We start from the raw sequence: 17,845 nt of genomic DNA, 5'->3' as shown, positions 1-17,845 counted from the left end.
GCATCCATAGCATGAATGTTACCTGGAATGGCAGCAGTAAACAAATTGATCTTAATATAAATTGATTCCATAATAAACGGCTTAAAAAATATTAACTTTCCTTTAATTTAAATGCATCTTGGGGAAGAAAACGGAGAATCAGGATGTTGGAAGTGTAGCTGTAACAATAACGTGCACGTAGACACAAAGTAAGAATAAAATACTTTATCAGCTGGTTGATTATCATTATAAAATCATCTTCAAACTGTATATACAAATATCTGCAGGAATACAAATGTTGGCAGTCAGTGATAGTTGGCACCAGTTGGTTTTTTAAGGGTTTGTGTGATTTGATGTGCGGAAAAAGTCAGTTTAAGGGCTTTAAAAACAATGTTGCAGGGTCAGTTACTGTTGGTTTCTGCAGAACCAAAAGGCAGCGTCAGCATATTCAGAACATCCTGCATGTCTCACATGAGAACGAGCAATTTACAAAAATCACAGCTGGGTTTCCGGATAAAAAAAAAACGTCTCCAAATCAGGTTTGTTCTACTTTTGGTGATGAAATAAACCAAAATCTTGACACGTTTTCTGAAACATTTTCTATCCGGCGTAGAGACGCTCATCGCTGGATCGAATCAAAACACCAACGAGAGTCCAGAGGAAGATTAAGATCGATTGAAGTTGCATCGCCATGGCGACTGGCTATCTGCGGCCGACTCTGAGCAGGAAGGTCCGGATCTCCATCGGCCTCAAGGTCACCTCCCATGCCGAGGGGTCTCCGAACGTCTTCAGCAGGGGCTTCTCTTCTGGAAGAAATATAGATGCAGCATGTAAACGAGAACAAACAACAAACATATATTCTACAAATATGATACGCAGTCATCCTGGAAACACTTGTCTTTAACAAACCAGCAGTAAAAAAAAAAAAAAGATTAAATGTAGAAATTAAATCCCCCTCTTTGCAAAATGAGTCCTGCTGAGCTACTATAACCCCCCCCCGCTGTTCACAATTAAAACTATGAGCCATAACAATGCATTCATGACTCATTATGTTAAACCTCCTGCCTGCTCGCTCTCTGCAGGGAAGTTTACTGTAACGGAGCAGTGATTAACAACCTCGTAGAATTAAAAAGACTCAGTGGATTTCTGTGTTCACACCGTCAAGTGTGTCAACTCCTTTTTTCCTCCAGTGCCGGTTCTCCTCCGGTGTCTTTTCCTTCTCTAACGGGAGGTTTAAAAGGGCGACACCTCAGATAAAACACAGGAGCTAACAAAGCAAACACGGAAGCGTTTTAAAACTTGCATTCTTTCTACTCACCAGTTTGTCAGTAAAAAGAATGGAATCCAACATTAGCATCACATGCGGACACTTAACCAAAATGTTGTATTTATAGATTCCATTGTTTGCCAATTTTGTGGAATAAATTATCAAAGAAATATAAATTGCATTTTTGAGTTCCCTCTACTTCTAGCCATGATTTTTCTGTTTCCACAGACTTTTATTTGGGGATCAGAGGGATAATAAACAAAACCAATATCCCATAAAACAAAAAGCAGCAAAAATAAAAAGTAAAAGAGTCAACAATGTGCTATGGACACATTTGAGTTTGTACCAAAAAAAGTCTGTTGCCCAAAGTTGCAGATTGATTGATGGATTATTATTGAAATGAGTCGTAACTAACTTACATTAACATGCGTCATAGTATATTTAACGGGGAAAAAAAGAGATTTTGATATAAAAATACAAAGAAATAGATTTTTTTGTAACTTGTTTTGTAATATATTGACAAATAAGTTCACAACAGGACCGCGGATGTGATCTAAAAAGAGTTAAAAGACATTTTTTTCATTTTATCTTTGACTTTTAACATCCCGTACCTGTCTGCGGCGTCCACTGTAGACGTGTCATCTCGTCTCTCCACTGATTGGCCGACAGGTTCAGTTCAGACACGCCCAGAACATCCAGAGTGGAAAACAGCTTCTACACGGACGGAAAGCAGGACATCACATTGACTTCAACACTTTATTCTATTCTACTTAAATTTTCTATCTATATATATTGTAAATGCAACGGGAAAAAGCAAAAACAAACATTGTTTTAAGATTAAAGTTTGGGGTTAATTAAATAAAACATGATTAAATATGTGAATGTCTGTCTCATGGAGAAGATTATATATTTGGCTTGACCTCTTGACCTCCACGTTTTGTGCTTCTGCTCTGTATGATTTTGGAGTCTAACAATGCAGAATCATTTTGTATTTAGTCCATGTTTCTTTTTAGCATAGTTATCCCTCATTTATTTGCCTTATATGTGTTGTTTTATGAGCCTCTCTGTTGAATGTGTTTAATAGAACTTAACGATGTTGTATAATAGTTTCCTAAATGACTCATGAACCTCTGATATTAATATTTTCTCTCATTTTATTGTTTCTGCATGCTTAGAAAGGATAAATGATGCATGTCTTTGTGATTTTAATTGTATATTCAATTTTTTTTTTAGGTCGTCTTTGTAAAATCTGTCCAGTGCAGTTGAAAAACAGCCTCTTTCTCAAGGATTTTCTATTAATGTGCACTCTCCCTGCCAAATAAACCAATAAAATAAAGTACAAATAAACCAAAATAATGAATAATTTCAGCCTGAGCCTCTGATATAACTGTATTTAGGTAGAAGTTGTGTCACTGACCTGCAGGTTGACGGTGACCGGCTGCGAGTTCAGTTTGCTCTCCCGGCTCTGGAACTGATGCTCCAGCCTCAGCAGCACCGAGCCCTCGTCCCACTGCGTCAGTGTGAGCAGGTGCACAGCAGGGGGCAGCGCAGCCTGCAGCCCCGAGAACTACAGACAGAGAGCTGACCTTTAGTAACTCCAATTATGGAGGTCAGATGGTCCTTCACACAGCGTTTGGCTGTATAAAAACGTATAAAAATGGTTTATGATTCATCTATCTGAGGCATTATGACACATGACAATAAAAACCTGTGCAATATTAGTTAAAATAGTTTTTTCTGTCTGTAAATATAATATTTCAGTTATTGTTGATTTTCTACTGTTTTTTATTGCTTATTTATAATACTTGTTTTTTTTATTTTCATTTTTTATTTTTATCTTCTTCTACTATGTCTCTTGTGTGCACTTTACTCTATGCTGCTGTAAGCCTGCAAATTTCCTAATAAAGGATTATCTTATCTTATTATTTATGTGCCTCTGACTGTTTCCAGCTCTGAAAAACATGTCAGAACAACTAGAGTTTAAAGGGACAGTTCACCCCAAAATTTTAAATACATATTTGCCCTCTTACCTGTAGAGCGAATTATCAATCTCGATTATTTTGGTGTCAGTTGCCAAGTTTTGGAGATATATCAGACGTAGAGATGTCGCCTTTTTTCTCCAATATTAATGGAAGAAGATCTCAAAAAGGCTCCGAAAGAATATTTTGGAAAAACTCAACAGCAAAGTCTCCTTCCAGAATAATTTGTTTCCATTCTTACCTCTCATATGAAACAATTAAACCTGCACAGACTAAATATATTTTTTGCACATGACCAATTCTTCCCGTGACCTTCCAGCTATATGGATATAGATATGTGTTGTAGCTGTGAGGTCACTTCCTTCCCTCACCTCCAGTTGAGTGTTTGGGTGGAGGTCTCCCTCGGTGAACGTCAGCATCGGCTGCAGTACCACCTGCTGGGCCAGGGGGCGGTGTGCGTCGGCGGCGCTGGGCGGGCGGTCTAAGGAGAGCAGGAGGCGACCTCGGACCACCAGCCCCTCTGGGAAAACTCTGGAGGTCTCGTTGAGAGGCTCGCCAACGCCACGGACGTCGTCGTAGAGCAGCCGGCGGTGAAGCTGAGGGGGAGGAGGGGGGAGATAAGAGGGAGGGACTCTTGTATGTGTGTGTGTGTGTAGCAGGAATGTTGTTTGTTTGTTTGTTTGTTTGTTTGTTTGTTTGTGTGTGTGTCTCACCATGATCTCCAGAGAGCCGTTCTGGATGCTGCCTCCTCCTTGAGAGCGATCCGTCACCACCGTGAGCTGATCCACATCATCCTGAAAACAAAAAAACAGAGAGAAAAATTTGTGAGGTGAGGAGGGAGGAACATACCTTTTTTTTTTTCAAAGCAAAAAGCATGTTAAATATAAAGAACATTATTTGTATTTAAGTGAAATTCTATAGAAGCTCTGAAAGCAAATGAGAAGAAAATAATTCTGGTGATCTTTTTTTCTAAGACTGATCTAAAATGTTTTCTCTCCTGTGTTTAAGACTTAAAAAGGTGGAGAAGGGTTTGCCAAGATTTTTTTTTTTTAAGTTCCTTTATTATATTTTCATCTATGAAACAGGTGAAATCTTTTTTGTAAGCAGTTGTTGTAATACTCAACTCGACCACAAGAGGCTGAAATACACCTCTACCTCATGTTCTAAATCGGACTGAAAGCATTTTCTTTCAGGTGATTTTTTTATTTCTACTTGCACTTTAAACACAAGGTACATATAATATATTTTATATATATATATATATATATATATATATATATATATATATATATATTTATATTCTTTTTTTTTTTCATCCAGCAAAAAACATTTTCCACGTGGATGAAAAAAATTCTGGAACTTTATAATGTTGTCCTGGCAAAACCTTTTTTTGTCACCTGTTCTTAAATCATAAACACAGAGGGAGAACTATTTAGTTTACACTTAGAAAATGGATCACAAAAAAAATAATCTTATTTTTTCTTCCTCTCTGGGCTTTCATTTATATGGAAACTGTTGCAGGTGGAAGTTTTATTACACCATAGTGTAATTTTATATTAAATTCTTATAAACTCGAGTGACCTTTTCCAATTAGAAATCACATCATCTGGTTTCATTTGGTTGCTGTGTGTGAAAATCAATAAAATGTAAATAAACAATAAGATCACTAAAATACAGTAGGATCATTATCTGTAAAAATAGTCTAAAGTATTACCTTTTTTTTTAAATCCTTCATAAAAAATGTGTACAACTGTATTTACAGGTGAAAACAAAGAATATGGATATTCGACAGAAGCCCTGAGAGACAAGTGAGAAGAAAATAGCTATATTGAACCATCTGATTATTTAAATAAATGTCCTGTGTTTAAGACTTAAGAACAGGTGCACAAGTTTTGCCAGGATTCTTTCTAAGTTTCTTCATTTCTTTTCTAAGTGGTTGCTGTTGTAAAATTCATTGCAACCACATATTAGTTCATAGTTTCAAAGTATTTCAAAGAGACGAACAGAAGCATTATGTTTGGGACAAGAACTCGCAGCTAGAAGATTCATCCGGACGGTTTCTTTAGTGAAATATGAGTTTCTAGTTCCTCTAAAAGGTGGATTATTTCTGAACACACCTTGATGAAAGCGCGGGAGTTGATTGGATAGTAGTTTCCAGCGATGGGCTCCGACTGCCGTAGGTTCCAAGTGGGCCGGAAATCTTTCCTTTAGAACAAAACAACAACAACACACACATTCTATTAACTTCAATTTGATTTTCATTCTTCATTAAAAATCTGTCAATCTCTGTAAATAATTCATTCTAGAGAGGTCTAATTGTCGGTTTCCTTTAAATTATTACAAGTAACATTTATTAGTCAGTTGCAATTTTTTTATTCAAAATACAAAAATAGCTTACTTTCTCTGCAGAACTTCTCTGCCGTTTGAGTCGGTGTAGAAATACTCAGAGGTTTTGATGCTGGTGTCCAGACGAGTGATCACCTCCTTCCCCAGGTCGTCACTAAGAGGAGAGAGAGAGAGAGAGAGAGGGGGAGAGAGAGAGAGAGAGAGAGAGAGAGAGAGAGAGAGAGAGAAGAGATGCAGTTTGGCCATTAAATAAAAATAAAATAATGCTTCACCGTATATAGTTTCAGACACACACTCACTCGATGGGCAGCGGTCCGACGGTCCACTCCAGCTCCAGAGCTCTGCTGTCGGCATGGAGACGGACCACCTGAGACACCCAGGGAGAAAACCACTGCCTCACCTCCTGCAGCACCGAGGTCTGGAGGGGAGACGGAGACAAAATATATATTAATTCAGAATTGTTTACATCTTCATTTTCATTTTTTAAAATCATTTTGGCTATGTTAATGCATATGGGACACATTTTTGTAAGTTGAACCTTCAGCTTCTATAATAAGTCTTTAATAAACTACTACAAAAATACAGATATTCAGACCCTAAAAAGGACAAAAATGTCCCCATTGAAACCATTAAAACCAATACAGTATAAAATCATGCATTCTATTATATCACACTGTCAATCTGCAGCCCTGGCTTCAAAATTGTACTTTTTTCTTTTACTATTTTCTACCAGATTAAGACATTTCTTTCTATTAACCATAAAATAACTTACATTTTTGAGTTTTTGACTTGAGTAAAAAACAACAACAGCATCATTGTGTTAACAAACTGGCATTTGAAGGGTTAAAATTATTCTGAAAATGAATGAGTATTTGAAGTTATGATCAGGACTGATGCTGGTTAAAAGATTTAACTCGTTGAACGTGGAAAATTATATTAACATATAATATTTTAATAGCAGTTTCTTTTACACAGATTTGTTTTTTCTACTGAAGAAGTCAGAGCAACTTTTTTAAGTGAGGTAAAATTATTATTATATAAAAGTATTTAATTTATGTTAAATTATCTAAAAAATACACGTGAATCTAAAGACTACTACAGAGTATTTGAAGTTATGGGTTAATGGGAACCATTTTTCTGACACAAACTGGTGCCAATTTTTGGATTAAAAAAATCAGAGTAGCCTGAAAATAAATCTGCACGATCAAGTCATTGTGTTTTTTTTGGCTTGTGGGTCTAAAACAGATTTAAAAGTGATCGTTGTGATGAGATGAAGCCGATCTCTACCTGAACAATCTCCGTCTTGGCCGTCTTGCTGATGATGAAAGGTGTGGAGGAGTTGGGTCTGAAGATGTAGGCCCCCGACGGCTGGTCACTGTTGGAGTTGTTGCCGTCACTGGCGTTGTACCTGAAACACGCAACAAAAATATAACAAACGGCAGAGAAACAAAACTCTAAAAGTTCAAACGTTTGTATATTTTGGGTTTGTGAGCTTGTGGATCAGAGAGACGCTGACCAGTAGAAGTTCTGTGTCAGCTTGATGGTCTGTTTGGTCTCCAGGTTGCTGAGGCTGCTCAAGAGGCCGGTGTCGGGGTCAAAGGTCACCCGTAGGAACTGGAGAACATGGACACACAAATACTCAGTTTACAGAAGAGAATAGAAATGAACTTTGTTGAGTATAAAGGAATGCTTTAGGTTTGAAAAGCACGTTTTCTTTTTGCCAGGTTTTTAAAAGCCGTCTCTGTCTTCCATTTAAGACAACGTGTTTTGAAATAAAATAATTATAGATGATTTAAAGGATGGATGAAGCTAACTGTTTGCTTTCCTGTCTGTAAAACAAAATCTACTTATTTCCCATGATGCAACACAAAGCCAGAGTGTGACAACGCCGTGGTCGGACCTTGTTCTGGATGGCGGTGGGAGCGCGGTGCTGGGCGGAGGCAGGTGGAGGCCCGTCCTTAAGCAGGGACACGGAGTAGGTGGTGAAGCCCAGAGGAGGAGCCTGAACCTGGAACACCAGCTCGTTGACGGCGAAGCCTCGGTTTCTCCTCACGGCCCGCGTTTCTGCAGAAACAGGAACCACCTGGAGACAGAAACGCAGAGGAAGAAGGTATCGTGATGAGTTATTCACGTCTTCAGCTTGTTGTGGACAGTCTCATACTTGATGCTGCCACACACACACACTAACCTGGGAGTCCACAGATCTTCCTTCAGCATCTGACACTTGGTACGATGTTCCGTTCACCGGCAGTCTGACCGGCCATGTGACGGGGCGAGCGAGAGGGTTGTACACATTGACTGAGAACTAAGAGAGAGAGAGAGAGAGAGAGAGAGAGAGAGAGAGAGAGAGAGAGACGGGTAGAGCATAATTTAATTACAATACTGACTTAATATGTTTTATAAATAGTTTATATTAATATTAACATAAAATACAATTATTTCTAAATAAGGCTGACATTTCAGGAAAGAAATTTAAATCCATCTGTGTTTTTGCTGACTTTGTGAGTGTGTATATGTGAACATATATGAACATGTCAGTGATGAGCCAAACTTACATTGTGGTGGCCGGATTAATAGTTTTTTTTCTGGGTTTAGAACTTTATTACTTACAATGAGGTTACATTAAGGTTAGGGGTGGTGGTCAAGGAAAAGAGTGAGAGAATTCATCTCAAATGGAGGGGTCACCCCATTGATTGTTTGTGCGTCACCTTCTTGCTGGACTCGGTCAGAGGACACACGCTGATGTTGAGGTTGTCGCAGTAGATCCTCTCAGCAGACGAGCCGCTCAGAGCAGCCAGACTGTTACTGACCAGAACCTGAGAGAGACAGAGGAAAAGTCAGAACCCAGAAAGAACCGGTGTGTTTTTTCCTCTACCGTCATGTAAAACCTACCTGACAGTGCTGCCAGCCGTCAGCGAGCCTCCTGGCGTAGTCGTTGGCGACGTGCTGCTTCTCCGTTCCCGACACGGCGTCGTGGTGCTGAGCCACGGCCATGGCTTTCTCTGACAACGACATGTACATCATCAGTCCTCTGTCACTGGTCATATTTATAAATATCTTCTTACCAGCTATTAAAAAAACCTCATTTTTTTGCTCCTGTCACATTTTTGTCTCTGTGACTTTGATTTTCACTGCAATATAAAAGTCCTGCACCTCCATGGAAACAGAACAATCATGACTAGAAGAAGAGGGAACTGAAAAATGTATTTTGTGCAGTATGAATCATAAATGGAAACTATATATGCAACATTTGGGTAAGTGTTCACTGTTAGAAAAAAATGCTCCACATGCTACATAAATTGAGATATTTACATTTTTACATCCTCTACTTACAACCTCTCCTCTCTGCGCTGTGTTCAGCAGACTGCAGGTCAAAGGTCAAAGTTTCACAGAATATTTGTCACATGACTGTTGGTTTCAGCCAAATCAATCATGGCTTCCTAGTTGCACTGAGGAGCTCAGAATTTTATGTTTTTTACAGTATTTGGTTAAAGTAAACTGATTATTTGTGGCGACGTTTTAAATGAGACGTGTAGAATAAAATGTTTTTGATGAAATATCAACATTCTAAGCTTTGTTTCGGGGCTTTTTCTGATGTAAGCGTTCGACATGGATGATCAGGATTGTGTGAATGATTCAAGGGCCGTCGAAAAAGATTTGAAAATCTGACAATAAAGACGTTTTTATAAGCTTCTGTGACGGTTTACAGAAAGAAGTAATAAAAAAACCTAATCTCACTCATGGTCTCGCTGTCGCCCTTTCCAAAGGGTCCGTTCCTGGAGATCGGACCGCCAAGAACCTCCAGCTGGTTACAAGTCTGTAAATAAACAAAGATAGAACGTTACAGTACAGTACAGTACTTCTTCACCAGAGTAAAGCTTCAGTTATAACATATTCACTTCAGACATTTGTGCTCCCAGAAGATGAAATTTGTCTTGATTTTGTCAGATGTGGAAAACCATGAAATAAATCTTAAATTGTACATCAAGATTAATACTATACAGGGACTTGAAAAACATACTATGACTCTTAATTTTATGACATATATTACTTTTATTTTTTATATCATAATATAAAGGGACTTTTTATATCTATGACATACTATACTAAGTTTACTATTTTTTTTTTATATATTTAGAAAATATTATCAATCACTTTTTTAATTTTAATAATATATTATTAAGTTACCATTTAATTTATATAACAAATTATACAGTGCCTTTTATATTTATGACATACCAATCACTTTTTTACTTTTCATGTCATACTATGACTTTTTGTAATTTTTATGACATTATATTACTTTTTATTTGTTATGGCATATTACAATGACATTTTTTCAAATATTTTGTATGGCATACTGGTAAGCATATCTCACGCTAACTGCACAAAATCATAGTAAATATGCTAAAAAGCTATCATGTGTGTTACCATGCTAATATTAATCACATTGCTCCCTAATAAATGATGGCATGCTCTTATGCCAACAGGCTAAATGTTAGCCTAGTCAAGTTCATGTCATGGATTTTCTTGAAAACATTTGCGTTAAATTCAGAGTACAATTTTAAAATCCTATAACACGATTCTAAATACTATTTTCATTATGATTTTTTTTTTTTTTTACCCAAACAAAAGCTTTGACTTTCTTTCCAACAAATTCTGTGTAGCATCAATAAAGTAAATCACATCTAGAAGTTCTTTGACCTTGTTGGATAAAGCTTTGGAGCTGAAACTTTTAAATATATTTTACGTGTATATTTACCCCAAGATTGTACTTCTTTAGAGGAAAGTTTCTCAGTAATTAAATGTTGCTTTAAGTACAAATGAATCTGCTTTTGGACTCTAAAGAGTGAACCTCCATCTACCTGCAGGTTGCTGTTGCTGATCCTCTCGTAACGCTTCAGCGCCGGTCGGCTGGTGAAGTATCCGGTCCAGTAATCGTGAGCGTCGTCTGCGTAGGGGAAGAAATCATCCGTCTTCAAAGGCCTGCGTTAAAAAAAAAAAAGAGAATAAAGTCTCGGCAGAAACACACTCTATGTCTTTGAAGCTCTCGTTTAGAAGCTCACGCTACCAGGTGAGGTTGGCTCTGTGCAGCTCCTGCAGGTAGCAGGACGGCGTGGAGTAGAGCACGTTGACCTTGACGCCGTCGGCCTGCTGGGCGTTGACGTAGCGGATCAGCTTGTCCAGGTTCTTGTACCACAGGTTGGCGTTCTCGTACTGGAAGTCTGAGCCCATGGTCATGATGATGTGGTTGGTCTTATACACCGTAGCCTGAGAGAGCGGGAAAAAAAGGGAGGAGATTTAATGGTTATAAATATGTTATATATATATGTTTTACATGTATTTTTATAAACTTATTACTCATTAAAAAGTTTGTTCTGCCGATTACTTGTCCAATGAAATGTTATCTTTTCAAAGTCTGTTTGTCCTTGTATTTATAGGCTTAAGGTAATGAATGTAGCTTGTAAATAAAATAATTATGTCCTTTTTTAGTGCAAATAAAAAAAGACATAATGTTTGAACTTGTGGAAAGCAAGCTTATCTTAAGTCATTACATCTTTTATACCTGTGTGTGTGTGTGTGTGTGTGTGTGTGTGTGTGTGTGTGTGTGTGTGTGTGTGTGTGTGTGTGTCTTACCTGACTATTGGCGATGGCGAGGAAGCGCATCACCACATCGTCCACATTGTAGTCCTCCAGGTCGGGGTCGTCTCTGATCGGTGGATCGTCACAGCTCTGGTCCCAGCAGAAACCCTCGGGAGGGTTGTACCCGTTGGGGAGGATACCTGTAGGGTGGTGGGGGGGGCAAAGGTTAGATGGTAATAAATCAAGAGAGAAGTAGTCATTTTCTCATAGACTTCTAAGAAAGTCTATGAGAAGTCGCAGGAGTCGCCCCCTGATGGACAGTAGAGAGAATGCAGGTTTTAAGACATTCACTAGCAGATTCTAGCAAAATCAGAGGTTGCCGCCTGTTGAGGTCACAGTGACCTTGACGTTTGACCTTAGACCCCCAAATTCTTATCAGGTCATCCTGAAGTTCAGGTGGACGTTTGGGCCAAATTTGAGGAAATTCGCTCTAGGTGTTCTTGAGATATCGCATTCAAGAGAATGGAACGGAGAACCCTTAAACATAATCGCTCCGTCTACGGCTGTCGCTATCGTTGATAACCATAAATGAAGCATCATTTGTGAATGTTTGGTTATTTATTGTTACCGGTGAAGAGGTCGGCCATGGGGGGTGTGAGGCTCTCAGAGGCCCTCCACAGAAGCTCCTGCTCCCGCTGAGTCATCCTGTGAACCCGGTCCTGGTAGTCCAGACGACCGAAGAAGAAGCCGTCGTATCCCATCTGAGAAAAGAAAACACACGCAGGAAACATTTAGTCAAAAAGCTCAGAGGTGAATGTTTCACTGGAGGACTTCCGCATCCGCTTCACTCTTCAGAACCAAAAGTTTGCCACCTGGTCGTGTACTTCCTAAAAACAGTAGAACTGAACCTTTAAGATGAACTACCTGAGCAAACATGGAGGCGTGTTCTCGGGCGTGGCCAAACGGGTCGATGTGCCAGGCGACCCGGGGGCGACCACAAGGCCCGAACGTTTCGTTGAGGAACCTCAGGCCCATGGTCATCTGGTCGATGACGGCGCTGTAGTGGGTGGTGGCCTCGTCGCTCATACACCAGCCGCCATTCACAAACTCCAGACGGCCTGGAGGAGGAGCGGGAGGCGTTTAGGTTCTGGAACCCTTCCAGTATAAATGTACAGTGTGGGTTCACGTACCTTCGTTCACCAGCTGTTTGACCGTCTGCTGCATGCTGGAGCTCTGCTGTTTCCACCAGCGGTAGAAGAACGCCGTCTCCACGTAGATGAACCTCCTGTCGGGGTTCTTGAGCAGCTGATCCACCACGGAGTCCAGGATGTACTGCACCCCCGCATGCTGGATGTCGTTACGGTCTACACACACAAACAAAGTATTTAGATTGAGGAGAAAAATGACATTGCTTTTATTATTCCAGACTCACAACTTCAAGAAGCTCCAAGGAGAACTATCGTGGAGTTCACAAAGAAACTGTAAACGAACAAAAGCATAAATGCTCTCCAGTGCAACACGGACGAGTGCTGACCTACATTTTTTAAACCATATCTAGTAAAACTTTGATTTGTAACTTCGTCTTTAAATAAATTTTGATGTGTATGAGACACTGCCTTTTTTACTCGGTTTAAAAAATATTTTTCTTTTTTGCTGAAATCTTCTGTTTTAGTGTGTTTGGTTAAAATAAATAGGAAGATCTGAAGTATCAAACACAACCTTTTACAACAGGATGTTATACTTGGTTGTATTTTCTGTAACTAAGCAACCAATATGCTTCCCGTTTACGGCGGTAGTCATGCAATATGCATTTTTAGCCGTGTTAGTTCAAAATGCCGTTTTTACAACAAAAACATATTCTTGTTAGTATTGTGGATGTAGCCTTAGGGCACTGTAGAGAAAGAAAAAATATATATATATTTACTCCAAATGAAATCCAACATTTGTGAAAAGTGTAGAGATATTTTCATGGCGACAACACGCTGCAAAATCTTTGCTAAACTTTCTTAGCTGTACAATTCAATACCTCTGTGCTTACATTGCAGTATCATAATAGGAATAAAAAATATATATATAAAGGTGGATGAAAGTGTGCATTCATGCATATTTCACACACACACACACACACACACACACACACACACACACACACACACACACACACACACACACACACACACACACACACACACACACACACACACACACACACACACACACACACACACACACACACACACACACGGTCCACATTATCTCTCCATATCAGAGGCAGGTGATCTCTGCTCACAAAAACACACTCAGGTCAAGAACAGAAGAAGACGGTCACCTGCAGAACACAAGAACCCTCTCGCTATAAAAAAGAGACATGTGATGCTGAAGCAAACGAGCTGTTTGCACTAAAACTATAAAACTCTTATTACAGTGTTTTCTAGTGAAGACAACAGAAGACAGGAGGCAGATGACATTGTTAACATGAACACTGTAGTAAAACACTATAAGCATTAACTTTGCATTTTCACAACCTGTTTTTGTAACTAGGTGGTTTTGCTCTGTGTTGTGTTGTTTCCTGTCACATGCACAGGGACTGCAACTACAAAACATCTATTACCAGCAGAACATTCAGTACAATGTTAAACACACTTCCTTTAAACCTGTTTTTCAAAGTCTGCAGTCCTTAAACTGGATGATTTTTTACTATTATTGGCTATTTAGACGCAGTTAACACAGAACATGACAATAGTGTTATTCCGTATGGTTTATGTGCTCATTAATACAGATGTTTAACAGGAAACAGTTTTCAGATTACAGAAGATCGTCAGAGATCAGTGAAGCTTTCAGAGGAACTGCAGACTTTAGATTGAAGTGAAATCTGCTAAAAATAATCTCTTCTCTTTTTTGAAATGAATGTATTTTTGTACATTTAAATAAACTTAAATAAACTAAAACTAAACTGGGGCTGTTTATATCTTTATCTTAATATATATATATAATAAATATATATATATATAAAAATACTAGCATTGGTTAATTATGTCACTGCAGAACACATGTTCTTTCTTAATGCAAATAAGTTTCTTCCTCTATTAAAACAAAAAGTGGGGAAATCCCAACACTGGGGGAAATCCCAACACTGAGTGGGAAGTGTATTCAGTGTGTGTGTGTGTGTGTGTGTGTGTGTGTGTGTATATGTGTATGTGTGTGTGTGTGTGTGTGTGTGTGTGTGTCAGACTGACCTCCATAGTAGTACTGGTCCACAGTCTTCAGCCAGCCCACGTCGTCATGTGTGTGAGGGACCAGGTGGACGTTCAGCATGTTGGGCTTGGTGGCGTGACATGACTACACACACACACACACACACACACACACACACACACACACACACACACACACACACACACACACACACACACAGGGATGACGTTTATCATACATTCAGTGTGTTTCTATGGTGGGAAATTCAGTTCACACCCTTCTAAACCCAACTATCTCATCTTTTGCTATCTCTGTCTCTTTAAAACACAACACACACACACACACACACACACACACACACACACACACACACACACACACACACACACACACTTGAGGTCTGATACAGGATATATTTCTTATCCTTTCTTGGTGGCGTGACATGACTGCACACACACACACACACACACACACACACACACACACACACAGACACACACACACACACACACACACACACACACACACACACACACACACACACACACACACACACACACACACACACACACACACACACACACACACACACACACACACACACACACACACACACACACACACACACACACACACACACAGACACACACACAGACACACACACACACACACACACACACACACTAATGACACATCTACTACTAAGATAAATAACATCAAAAAAGAAAATAATAAATTAATATTCAGTTTATTTTATTAACATAATCTCAGTTTTTTCATATAAACTAACAAAACAAAAAAAAAGTCAGAAGTTTTAAACTGAAAGTAGTTTTAAACTAAAGTCTCATTAAACAACTGTAATAAACGGACGTAGCGACAGACACCTGAACGCAGCTCACCTGGTACCCGCAGGTCTGCTCGGTTTCTTGGCCGAGAGGGAAGCTCCAAACCCCGCAGAGCAGCAGCAGAGGAGCCGCGGCCAGCTGGAGCCACACGGCCGCCATGTTGGAAGATGAACCGAGAGTCATGTGACCTGTGTGTGTGTTGACTGTGGTCACATGATGAGGCAAGGGGGAGGGGCTAAATGAGTCCCTCAGTAGAGACTCACAGGCAAAACTTCATTAATTTTATATAATTACTGCACTTTAATGACATAGTGGTACAAAATGTAAAACACACTTTGATGTTTTTAATTTTAAACTTTTTATTAAAGATTTTTTTTATTTAACTTATTTGGTTTATTTATACAAAATGTACCAAAACACAGCCAACAAGGAGATAATAATGAGAATAAATATGAAACAAAAAATTAAATTATACCCTTTAAAACTAAAAAAATAAATATGGTTTGAAATCAATAATAATAATAATAATAATAATGGATTTTATTTATATAGCACACTTTAAAATACAAAGAAATCTCAAGGTGCTGCACAGGGTAGAACAATCACAATAATCAAATATAATAAATAATAAAATAAAAACAAACAAAAAAAAAATAAGAATTTAAATTAATTAATTAATTTAATCATAATGAAATCTAAGAATATCTATTAAAACTGAACAACCACCCAAACACAAGCAATCTAAATTACCAAGACCTTAGGGGAAGGCAGAGAGGAACAGGTGAGTTTTAAGATTTGATTTAAAAGCGGTGAGGGAGTCTAAGGCCCTGATCTTCTCCGGGAGCTTATTCCACAGGCGTGGCCCCAGTGAGGAGAAGGCACCATCTCCCATGGTATCCAGCTTTGTCCGGGGAACCGCAAGGATGTTGGAGTTTCCTGACCTAAGTGTCTGGGATGTGGATTGAGGGGTGAGGAGGTCCAGGAGGTAGGTTGGACCGGTACAGCTTATGGCCTTGAATACTAGGAGAAGTACTTTGAAAGTGATTACATTACATTACATTATGGGAAGCCAGTGGAGGACAGGCTACCATGTGGATCAACATTATTTCTAAGCTTGTTTACAAGATATCGAACCACCGATATCTATAGATGGAACCATATTTAAGAGTGCCATCATTTGGATGGATGGAAAAAACAACACTGAATGGAAATACTATTGATTATTTCAGCCCATAAAGAATTAATGAACAGTTACTGATTGGTTTTTGGAGACACTCAAGGAAGGAAGATCATTTCTGACACTCTGATGAAATACAATAAAGATCATGTAAGTCATAATAATGAGAAACTTTCTAAAAATAACAACATAGTATCTTAAAAAATATTAATAAATAAATAAATAATTAATCATTAGGGAGAAATTATTTATCCCAGTTTCTCAAAAAATCTGAGATAGCGGAAAAGCACAAACACTAACAAACCAAACCGCCCTAAAGCATCCCCTGCTTTATGGTCTGTTTGACTCTAAATGGAGCATCATTTACTAAATGAACATCATGCTGTATTGAAGAAGACTTGAAACTAGAGATTGAGACCATAAACTCATGTTTACAATGTTTACTGAGGGAATAAATCAAGAGAGAAGTAGAGTCATTTTCTCATAGACTTCTATACAACCAGAGGAGTCGCCCCCTGGTGGACAGGAGAGAGAATGCAAGTTTTAAGAAACTTCCGCATCGACTTTACTCTGCAGAACTGGATGTCTCTGCCTGGTAAAATCCCTTGATAAATCCTTGTGTACTGATGTTTCCAGGTCACAATATAAAGAAGAGTCAGAACCCCCTTTGGATCAGTTTATTGCGAGCCAAGATGGAGTGAACGCATCTTGGGAAAAAAGCAACACTCAGACAATTACAACATACTTTACATTCACAATAAAGAACTAAAGCACAGTGAAGTAAACAGATGGAGAAAAAAATGCTACAAGAGAAAACTAAACAGAGCAGCGTATCATGTTACAATGCTACAGCTTGTGGAATAAAGCACTTCATGGCAAAAAACATTAGTCAGTAAAGATCAGGCTGGGAAAAAGATTTCTTTTCAGAACTGCTTGTGTTGAATTGTATCTTTTTGGTTTTCTGACATGTGTTATACATTTAAAATTGTTTTGATTATATATATTATAGACTTGTTTTTGAATCTGTGTTTACATCATGATGCTTGATGCTTAAAACACTGTGCAAATAATATTCAACATGAGTAAATTATCCATAAACTTTGACTGAGAATCGTTTTGGTTGATGCTGTTTACATTCCTTATGATGCAAATTCAAAAATGCACTACAGGAATGTACTACTGGTTTTTTTCCATGTGTTTGTTGTGTTACAAAGGAGCTACAACTACATTTCGTTGTGCATCCCTGTGTTGCATAATGACAATAAATGATCCTTGAATCCTCGAAAAACGGTTTCATAAAGTTAATAATTACATTCTATGCACCCCATGTTGTTGTGTGAATTAACATAGTTGTTCCTTAGTTAGAGTCTTGGTTCAAAGGCCTCAAACATCTGGATCAGCACCACTTAAAACTTCAATGAGGCAAAGCAAACGCCATCCCATAATCAAAGAACACTTGTGGCTACAGCATGGC

At 38.6% G+C, this 17,845-nt stretch overlaps 1 protein-coding gene across 1 annotated transcript; it reads right to left on the bottom strand.

Moving 5' to 3' along the window:
* Positions 1–189: 189 nt before the first annotated feature.
* man2b1 (mannosidase, alpha, class 2B, member 1) lies at positions 190–15,354 on the bottom strand. The gene is made up of 23 exons (XM_054604374.1): positions 15,249–15,354; positions 14,391–14,493; positions 12,345–12,518; positions 12,079–12,272; positions 11,783–11,915; positions 11,209–11,354; positions 10,643–10,842; positions 10,437–10,557; positions 9,310–9,388; positions 8,464–8,573; positions 8,280–8,387; positions 7,760–7,876; positions 7,472–7,654; positions 7,088–7,185; positions 6,859–6,979; positions 5,871–5,989; positions 5,624–5,725; positions 5,343–5,430; positions 3,939–4,019; positions 3,597–3,821; positions 2,664–2,813; positions 1,858–1,960; positions 190–782 (listed from the first exon to the last, which is right to left on the bottom strand). Exons 1-23 carry the CDS (start codon positions 15,351–15,353, stop codon positions 682–684), a joined length of 2,961 nt encoding a protein of 986 aa, XP_054460349.1. The 5' UTR covers position 15,354; the 3' UTR covers positions 190–681.
* Between the last annotated feature and the right edge of the window lie 2,491 nt (positions 15,355–17,845).

Source organism: Anoplopoma fimbria, chromosome 9, assembly GCF_027596085.1.
Source record: "Anoplopoma fimbria isolate UVic2021 breed Golden Eagle Sablefish chromosome 9, Afim_UVic_2022, whole genome shotgun sequence".
NCBI classification, from domain to species: Eukaryota; Metazoa; Chordata; class Actinopteri; order Perciformes; family Anoplopomatidae; genus Anoplopoma; species Anoplopoma fimbria.
This window is presented reverse-complemented; position numbering and strand designations above follow the sequence as displayed.